At 39.2% G+C, this 10,180-nt stretch overlaps 2 protein-coding genes across 2 annotated transcripts; both read left to right on the top strand.

Annotated features, from left to right (window-relative positions):
- The first annotated feature begins 1,767 nt into the window (after window positions 1–1,767).
- LOC108031213 (neuropeptide-like protein 32) lies at window positions 1,768–2,541 on the top strand. The gene has a single exon (XM_017104448.3). The coding sequence runs from the start codon at window positions 1,785–1,787 to the stop codon at window positions 2,148–2,150; it is 366 nt and encodes a 121-aa protein (XP_016959937.1). The 5' UTR covers window positions 1,768–1,784; the 3' UTR covers window positions 2,151–2,541.
- A 446-nt stretch (window positions 2,542–2,987) lies between these two features.
- LOC108030974 (uncharacterized) lies at window positions 2,988–3,352 on the top strand. The gene has a single exon (XM_017104174.2). It carries the CDS (start codon window positions 2,996–2,998, stop codon window positions 3,305–3,307), a length of 312 nt encoding a protein of 103 aa, XP_016959663.1. The 5' UTR covers window positions 2,988–2,995; the 3' UTR covers window positions 3,308–3,352.
- Window positions 3,353–10,180: the final 6,828 nt, after the last annotated feature.

The raw sequence follows: 10,180 nt of genomic DNA, 5'->3' as shown, positions 1-10,180 counted from the left end.
CTTCGAACTGATTATCCATGTTGACCGTGGCGGCAGCAGCCGCAGCTGATTGATTTGTTATTGAAAATATTAGGCCTGGCCCAGAAGGGAAGCTGGGGACCCCGAAAGATTGGGGATCTGTGGGAAATGTGAGTAGGAGAGTGACGTGGAACGTGCTGTGCGTTTGGATACGCTTGAAACTTTTATAACTTTATGAGGGCGTTGTAATTTGATATCGCAAAGTTTTTTTATTGCCTTTTATAGCCTTATAATTTGGCCGCGATGCTGTAACCACTGCTGTTGTTGTTGTTATTGTTCTTGCTGGTGTCGCCTCAAGAGAGCTTCTGAGCCCGGTTTCTGGGCCCATCGGGCGTATACTTGTTGTTTGCGGCGGCTTTTTGTTTACACGTTATTTATGGCTTATAAATACGTATCGCCTTTTTGGGCGAAGGGGGCGGCGCCAGGGGCGCCTTTCTGATTTGAGAACAACTCACATGTGGCCCGTACTTAAGAAATCTCTTAATGAGCATTAGATGTCGGCAAATTAAATTACCCATACGTACAGGTTGCGTTTGTGTTCATAATTGGATTTGAGATGCTTTACCTTTTCTAGTCCCGTCATCAAAATGACGGCACATTTTGATTCAGGCTTGTATAATTTTGTAGTCTCAAATGTACATTTGTGATTAGTTCTAATTTAATTCGCAGCTGGGATTTCCAACCACTTCGAATAATAACAAAGTGCCGGGGAAAAATCACGAGATATAGACGTGAATAGTTTGTGGATTTTTAATCCGAAAAGTTATTTATCTTATGACGATACCGGTAGAAAGAACAATAATTGACGTAATGGCATGATAGTTAATTTCTTTCTGTATTCTTGTTCTTTACTTAATAAATTTTAGTAAATTTAATTTCAATAGAAACTCTGTAACTATATTTATTTAATTTTGTTTCTCTGTTTAAATAATTCTGTAGATAATCTAATATAAAAGTGACATTGTGATGGTAAAGTATCCATACATTGTGATACGGCAAATGACAAATGAAGGATTTATTTAAATAGGATTGCCTTTTCCATTTAAGAAGTTTTTCTAAAAGTTACAAACGTAATCTGATAAAATCTGTTGAAAAACAATTTAACATCATAAAGGAAATAAAAGTTCTTGACATTTAAAATATGTTTGAATTCCCAACTAAAAATGTACACCCCATTTTAGAGTTAAAGAATATAATTACTAAGTTGACTTTTATTAAACAAGTTTTAAAATTTTTGGTAAGTGTTTATAGTATAGTTTATAGAGATTATTATCTTAACAAGGTATTTTTTTTGTGCTCTTTAATTCATATAACTTTATCCACAATATTATTTTGTGCTTAAAAGTAAAGGTAAGTTGTATTCCTTTTTTTTTTGCTAACCTTTGACATACCACAAACTTGTAGGGTAGTATGTTAAGTATATCATTCTCACATTTGAAGAACATAATTAGAAGCGAATGAGGTGAGATGTGGAGTGGGTGAAACCGAGAACAGGTTGTTTTTCGCTGCGCAGAAATGATTTTGTTATTTTCTTTTTTTCCCCCGCCCAGTTAGTAGTTTACAATTTCATCTCGAGGCTCTTGAGAGTCGGGGGTTTCCTTCGCCATTTGATTATGCTCAGGAAATTTAATTGTTTAAGGTCGTCGGCACACGCAGAACTCGTTTAGAACCCAGAGTCATCAAGACAGCGAAAGGCTATATAAAGCGCCTAGGCGGGGGATCGGCTAGACTGTAGTGAACTTTGGGCTAACGAGACAATCAGAGCGATGCGCGTTTACCACTTGAATCTATTAGTGCTGAGTGCGGGCCTCTTGGTCCTGCTGGCCGAATCGGGGACCACGGCCCCCCAGGCGGAAGTGGATGTACAGCAACTGACTCTGGCGGATGTAAATCAGGCCGAGGAGCAGCAGGAGATGCCGGCAGTGCGCCTGGCCAGGCAATTCGGTTTCGGCCGAGGAGGATTCGGCAGAGGAGGATTCGGCAGAGGAGGATTTGGCAGAGGAGGATTTGGCAGAGGAGGATTCGGCAGAGGCGGTGGTGGGTTCCGGAGACCCGGTTTCGGAGGAGGTGGATTTGGAGGATTCCCGCCACCACCTCCACCGCCCTTCTTTGGCGGCCCCTTCTTCGGCTAGGTGTTATTAATTTAATGTGCATATATGTGATACGATCAGAGCAGGATTAGCTGCTAATAAATCAACACGAGCTGCTGCCTTAATTACCCGACCAAGTGCTGAACCAGTTTTTATGTGGCCCGCAATCTCTTTAAATTTCCATCTCAGGTACTTAGCCATCTTTCATAAGGGCTTTTGGCGGAAGCTACTGCGAAGTACAGGGATGCATTATGGCTTCACTCAGTAGAAAGAAACTCCATTTTAACGAGAATGAAAAAATGATTAAGTGTGTTTATGATTGAAATCATTCTATTATTTTCTTTCTTTAAGTAATTTTTATGAACTTATAGGATTTTTAGAACTTAAATATATTTGGAAAAATAAACCATCAGTTACATGTATTTAAAATGTATGCTGCGAGCCCTTTAAAATCAATGGAACTTATTTTGTGGGATCGCGGTTTTATTTTGTGTAAGCAGAAAATTTCTTAAAATTCAAAAATAACATTTGTGTATTTTTAATATAATTTAATACTATTTTTTATTTAATGACTTATTCTAGTTTTTTTGTTTCAACTTAACATTAATATTAATAACATTTTTGTAAATTCACTACTGAATTACAGTTTAAAGCTTCTTTCCATTTTTAAAAGTGCAAGATTTGACTATTATTAGATTTTTTAGAATGCGACATCATCAAATATAAATTTCAACCTGTCAGAGCTTTTAATAAATCAAAAGAAGTAGCTACCCTAATTGCGTGAACAAGTTCTTAGCTTGTTTTCGCTGCCAAAGCTTTGTAGATAATTCCCATAAATATAGCTGCTGGTGCTCCACAAAAATATGTTTGTAATAAACAGAATTAAGATGAGTTTGCTGCGTTGCCTCTTGTTTTTAATTTTTGGAACTCTGCTACTCAAAAATGCAGTCTCGCAAGATACTAAATCCCAGGATGAGGTAAAGAATGAATCTGTAGAACGGATCCGACGACAGATTGGAGCCTTTGGATATGGCGTTGGAGTTTTTGGAGGAAGGCAACTGGCACCCCTTGGTAATCCCTTGTATGGGGGAACCTTTGGCAATCCCTACTTAGCTCAGCCCTATGGTCATTATTTCCATGATCGGAGATTTGGAGGCAACTACGGAGGAGGTTTCGGAGGAAATTTCTACGGTTGCTAGACTCTTTCTGTTCCCAATGGCAGTCAATGTCGACTTAATAAAGTAAAGCATTAAAAAGTATAAACCCGTTTGGATGAAAGAGTTGATGTTGGGGGATGGGGATGGGGAGAGTTTGCCCAAGGGCAATGCTGAAATTATAAAAATTTCATTTCAAATCACGTTGAGTGACATGCAGACTGAGCACAGGACAAGAAAACTTAATCAGCGATGTTAACGATGTCAGGCTGCGGGAAACAGGATGTCATTCTGTACCATCAAATGGCTCCATTCCGGGTCGCGTACTCGTATTTTATTTCGCTCTCTACTTTCTTTTTTTCTGTATTTTCTAATTCATATGCGTTTCAAGTTTTAATTACGTGGGAAAAAAGCGAATGAACAAACGAGCGGGTGCCAGCCAGGGACCCAAAGCCAGGACCACGGCCAGGACTTCTTCTGCCGACTCCGTTTGGCTTGACTGACAGACGGAAAGACAGCGGAGCAGCAGAGTAGCAGAGCAGCCGAGCAGCAGAACATGAAAATAACAAAATACGCCCAATCAGACCAGCCAGAACGGAAACGAGGCGATACACAGAGGGGCGGGCGGCGGACGGCCCAGACCTAGAGACAGACAACCGCAGCAGACCCGCAAAAAAAGGGCAAAAAAATTAAGTAGCGAAATCAGCGGGTAAAAAAATATAAAACAGAAGGAACCGGAGCCGGAGCTGGTGCCCCCAGAACAACACAAATACAACAGGATAAAGGCGTTGCATGCCAAGGATAATCCGTGCAGCGCGCGTACAAAGACGAAACTCGCGACTGACAGAGGCGGAAGAAAAATGGTAGCACGCAAAAATTGTGAACTCACTTGACGTGGCTCATTCTGGCTGAGCTGGTACTGCACACTGGGAAAAATGCTATAAGGTAATCCAACTTGGCAAACGCATTATTAATATGGTATCCTATAAAGGAAAGAACTAGCTCTCCCTGAAAGGATAACCAATTCAAATAAAATATTTTTAAAATCTCCTATATTGCTTACAGACTGAAAAGTGATTCGGAAAACACTAGTTTTGGAAATAAATATACAAGCCAAAATTATAATGATAAGTAATATATCGATTTCAATAATCCCAAGTAATTTTTTAATATTCTATCATATAGGCTTTAAAATCACTTAGGATTGGTACTAAACAAACTTTGGTATTGAGAAATTGTTTAAGAATTAAAAAAATGAATAAACATATATGTAAATAAACATGTTTTAAATGTTAATAAATAATTCGTCGCGTGTACTTCCTCCTTCCACCAGCGTTTTCCACCCACTGCCAAGCGGCATGACGACGTTGTTTGGTGTTGACGTGTTTGTGTGGGCGGCGTGGGTGGTCATCCCTTGTTAGCTGCGTGCGGCGGGCAAATCAGCGCTCCTTTCGTGGCCTGGCCAGGAGATGTGGCCATAAGCATAAATATGCACGAGCCCCTGGCAACAGCAGCTGGCCAAATTGCTCTGTGCGTGCGTGCGTATTAAAAGGGGGTCTCCTCGGCGCAACAGAAAAGAGAAGGAGAGGAAAAAACGAGAATAAATATCTGGGTAATTAACAATTACAATGATGCGAGAAAATTCTCATCCGCAGGCCGGCTCAGCTAGACCAGGTCCTAACGCTTGGCTGCCTGGTTAACGGACTGCTTGAGTGACTGACAGTTGCTATCAGAATGTGGAAGCCTGTCCGTCCATCTGTCCTTCCGGCTATCTGTCCGTCTGCGGTTGTGGCTCCTCTTTGCTGTTGTTCCATCATGCTGACATTCCCACAGATGCTCCGGCCATTTCGACCAGTGTGAAATAACAATGCGAGCGGAATAGGGTAGTAACATTATCGTCGGCAGTTTGCAGTGTTCCCAAAAAATCACCTTATACATATAGATATTTATAGAAAAATAAAGGAGTACGAGTAGTAATATGCTTTTACAGTTTCTGATACATTTAGTGTTGGGAGATAGACTGAAATATTTTTATTTTTACATGGAAAATAATATAGCAAGCACTATTTTTATAAAAAAAATAAAAATATATTTGATTTTATTCACTATTTTAGATAAAGAAAAGGCTATAGGCAAACTCTGAAATATTTGTATATTCTTTTGTTTAAAAGTTACAATGTTATCAGGTTATTTATAAAAAAAAAAATGATTTTTACTTTTTTAGACATTTTTAAACCTTTTTTGACAAAATCTAACATACATTTTTATTGAATATGTTGTTCTTCTTTTTTTGTTTTTAATTCCGTTCTATTTAATTATTTTTTGAAAAATTTTATATATGTTTACAATGCCTTGATAGTTTTTATAAAAAGGAAGTGCATTATATCCTCGGTTTCAACAACTTGATTTTGTATTTTTGATACGTTTATGGTCGAATAAATACGAAAATTGTCTTCACTTCAGGTGTACTTTTCAGTAAATGTTAGAGGGTTACCCATTGATTGGCTTGCTGCCTAATTGAAGTAGTTTATTGTTTTATAGCGTTTTCTGTACAAGCACTTCCAACTCTAGGTGTTAAGCAATTATAATAATTTTTGAGTTTCCTAAATACATTCCAAAAAATTAAAGTTCTAGTACCAAACTGAGTCTGTGATAAAATAATAATTTGTTAGATCAGCATGAGCACAAACTGGCCAATCGAATTAGTACGGAAAGGATTACGCATTATGTTGTTTAATGCGAAAAATGGATTAGCTTTTACCAAAAAGTCCATTAAGGGAAAGCGTGTTTTAATAAACTTTAATTCGCAGCCTGACAGGAATGTCATATAAATTAGCCAACGTAGGGGGAAAGCACTCCGGAGCGCCCAACCCCCGACCTCAACACACTTTGGCCAGATTAAGGATGATTTTATTTTGGTTTCGTTGTGTGCACTCCCGCCTACCATGTTTAATTGTATTTGTGGCGATGGAACACAAACACACGCTGCGAAACGCAAACACAGATACTCTCGTGCACAGATGGGCATGTAGGCACATCCTGCCGCAAAGTTTGGCCGCTGAAAAATCTAAGAAAAAATCCCTAATTAAACAGTTTGTCAGTAATGCAAATAAACTTTGCTAAACTTTTTGCCCACAGTCAACGAGCGCGTTTCGTTTCGTTTCCTTTTCCCTCCGCTTGTTGCTTATTATTCCTTGGTTTCTTTCTTATTTCGGAAGCCCCCTCTTGTCTTGGAATCCATCTTTCCATTTTTTTTTGGTCAAGCACACAAAAATGTAATTATTAAAAAATTATGCTAAACACGCAATAAAAAGTTGGTAAGAGAAAAAATATAAAATTAACGAAGAAAACCGACGACAGGACAGTGCCCAAGAAAAAAGTGTGTTTTTAAAAGGCAAACGGTCCAATTTATATATTTGTAATTTCTTTTTTTGTTAAACTTTGTTGTGTTCATTTTACGTTTTGTTTTGTTAGCCGCCCGCACGATGGGCAGAAGGAAAGCATAAAAGAAAGCGGGGCTGGCAACAAGAGCAAAATTAACAATTGTTAATTTGAAAATTGCACACAAATGCGTAATGCGAAAGTTTTTGCGCTCCGCCGACGGACGGCAACCCGTATTCGCCCCGCAACCCGGACATCGGACCCAGAATCCCGGACCCGGACCTCTATTCCGGATCCCGCCAGACTCGGCTTGGCCACTTGTTAAGTGTTAATGAAATAATTATGCCAACTTTGCCCGGTCCAGCCGCTGGCCGCACATGGCCCATTCCGCCCCCACTACGTTTACACACACTGGGGAAAAATGAGACTTGAAAAGAGTCTAATTAGCTACTTCTTGGCTAATAATATCTTAAAACACAAATGGGGTTTGAAATGGTTGTACGAATTATCAAGTATTGAACAAATTATTTTCCACCCCTACATTTTTATTGCCTTAACAACGTTTTTAACCTTTTTTTCCAGTGTAGCGGGATATACTCTCAAGAAACTCTTTAAAGAACATAACTGCACTTGTTTTAAGCACTTGGCGATAATGTTTATATGTTTAAGCTGTAAATAATTAAGATATACTTAGCTTTGCTTAAGAAATGTATTCTTTTCTTCCTTCAAAATCCTTAGTTTAATTACTTCTTTGCTTAAGTTTTAATTTAAAGACATTAATAGAAAAAAATATTGCCTTAGTATTTTACAAAGCAAACCAAAATAAAGAATTATTGAAGAAAACAAATATTTAAATTAAAAATAAACAAAATGGCTAATAGCTTGTTCTTATTCGACTTTTAAAGAGATGTTGTGTTGTCATTATGAACTTAGGATGTCCCTTTCAGATATGTATTCATATTTTGCGTACTTCACCAAGCTTTATTTTGATCAGTGCTGTGGGGCTCCCCTCTGAAGAGCCAGAGGGTCAGAGGCGGGCGTCCCTATCCCTGCAGCCACTTCAGTTTTATTCTTTCCCTCCCCGCCAAGTTGGGAACAATGAAGTGTGAGCTGGACTGTACCCTCCGCCAGTAAGCCCCTGTACTGCCCCCTTGGCCCCGCGCTTATTGCTTTTTTTAATTCGATAAACTGCCCTCGGAAGACTCTGAGGAGCAATGGCAGCGACCTTGGTTTTGTGGCGCCCGAAAGCCTAAAAGCACGCAGCGCCTTTGTGCCGCAGAGGCTTTCAAACGCCTAAGCCGCTTAATTACAACGAGTCGGGGGCACCAGAGTTTGCCAGCTATTTGCTTAAGACGCGAAAATGTGATTAACAAGTGTGAAAAGCCGCCCGGTTCTCCCTTCATTTTTTCTTCTTTCCGTTTCTGCATGTCTTGTTTCCAAGTTTCTTGGCGAGTTTGGGGGAGTTTAATTTTGCTTGAATAACTTTAATTGATTTAGTTTGGCAGAGTGTGTGTTGGAGTGGGCGAAAAGGTGGGCTTTCAATTACTTAAAAATTACGAGAATTTGGTTTTATTAATTTGTAAGTCCCGTACAATAAGTGTATAAGCCCAGAGAACTGTTAACGTTTTAAGATCCCGTAACAAGATGCCTGGAATTATGCAATCTTTTCATTGCATACTTTTGTACACTTTTTTTTTAATTGGATTTCAAACTACGTTTTGTATTAACTATTGAAATCTTGTTGGAAATGTAACGCCATCTTTTATTTGAAATCAAACTTTCTTCACTTGCTTAATAACGGCAACGCCTATTTTTTAGCCACCACTTACCCACCATTATATCCATGTATGAGTACAAAATTGATTGAATTTTGCTTTTTAAATGGGTTAAACTTCTCGCTGACAAAGGACAAAGTTGCCAAAGGACTGGCGTAGTTTTTGTTGGCCGCACCAGATGCATCATTATCAAGCCGAATGACAGGTGTGCGCATGCCAATTTGGGCCAGCTCTAATTGAATTTAGTCAACTCCGGGGCTCCGTGTCTTCACGTTTGTCTGTTTTCTGTTTCCTTGGCTTTTTCACCGGGGATCGAGGGGCGGGATGTGTGCCGAAAAACTTTCCTGCCCTGTCATTGTAATACACACCTCGCCGAGCCTCGAATGTTTGGTAGCGCCATAGCACGGTGGCTCCTTTTCCTTTTCGCTTTCCATTGTTAAGTTGTAGTTGCTGCCGTGTCGAGCAAATCCCAAGCAAGTTGTCTCGACTTCTGCGCCGACTTCGCCTTCGCCATCGACGCCACCACCGCCGCCAAACAATTAACGTTAATGGATCATGGTAACTTTTTCGCCTCTTTGCCACTGTGAAATCCCAGCGGTGCGTGTAAACTGGCAAAAGTAGGGAAAGCAAACTACGAGCGCCGAGGACGGCGAACGGAGAACGGAGCACCGAGCGCACAGCGAGCCATCAAAGATGTCTGTGGCTTCCAGCCCACTCCTTTCCATTTAGCCCACCTACTTTCAGCTGCTTATGGCTGCAGCTCAAGATTCTGCTCCATATGCAGAAGAAAAAAATTATAGTTATTTGTAATACAACTAATATCGATTTTCACTAGAGAGATGGCTGGAGTTTTAGTTTTAGGTGTATAAAAGTACGCAACAATATGATTCAAACATTGTAGTATGAATGAATTTAATACTAAAAAGGTTTATTCCTTTTTAACTGCATACTTTTAGACAGCTAAAGGTCTTTCACTATTTGTTGGTATATTCAACTGAAAAATTAATTAATTAATTAATTTTTTGTTAGACAAATATATGAAGACCAAAAAAAAATTAACTATTTTTAAGATATGTCTATTTACTTTCTTTATTCACTGCCTACTTTTAGGCACTTAAATAAGACATCGAGTTTTTGGTAAGAGAGTTGATACAGGTTTTTAAATAAGTTAGTGAAACATCATTTTGTTTAGGTAGTAATTATTGAAAATACCGAGGGACACACTTATGAAAAGTTTTTAAAAATACCACTAAAAATATGTACTTTAAGGGAACCAAAAAAATAATGGAAAGAAATAATTTAAAAAATACAAGTGCAAATAAATCGAATAATGTTAAATTTCTTTCCAATAACAATCTGGTTTTTAAAACCATAGATGCTTATTATCGAATTATCGAATAAACACGACGCACAGTTCATATGAAATGCCCCATATTCAATTGATTTAAATATGTTTTGGGATTTCCCTCAGTGGATCCTCCAGTGTCCTTCCAGCTGGCTCGGCAGGATGCTATCTGTGATAGACAAGGCTGGCAGGGCCCCTTTCGACACCGTCGCCAGCCGGTTCTGGCCAAGTTTTCTGCTGTCTTTTGCTGTTTTGCGTGCTCTCGCAGCGACTCCGTTCGCCAAACTTTTCCTGCTACTTTTCACTTTTTTCCCTCCCCCGACGTTACTTTTCTTTTACTTTTCGATTTGTGTGAGCGAAAAGGAAGTTCTAAAGGATGAGCAGCGCGCGCAACTTTTAACACACTCAAGTGTCGTA

This window comes from Drosophila biarmipes, chromosome 3R (assembly GCF_025231255.1).
Source record: "Drosophila biarmipes strain raj3 chromosome 3R, RU_DBia_V1.1, whole genome shotgun sequence".
NCBI lineage: Eukaryota > Metazoa > Arthropoda > Insecta > Diptera > Drosophilidae > Drosophila > Drosophila biarmipes.
Note: the sequence above shows the minus strand (reverse complement) of the source record. Positions and strands in the feature narration are given on the sequence as shown.

Coding starts and splice junctions, on each gene's coding strand:
- LOC108031213 (XM_017104448.3), top strand. CDS start 1,785: ATGCGCGTTTACCACTTGAATCTATTAGTGCTGAGTGCGGGCCTCTTG.
- LOC108030974 (XM_017104174.2), top strand. CDS start 2,996: ATGAGTTTGCTGCGTTGCCTCTTGTTTTTAATTTTTGGAACTCTGCTA.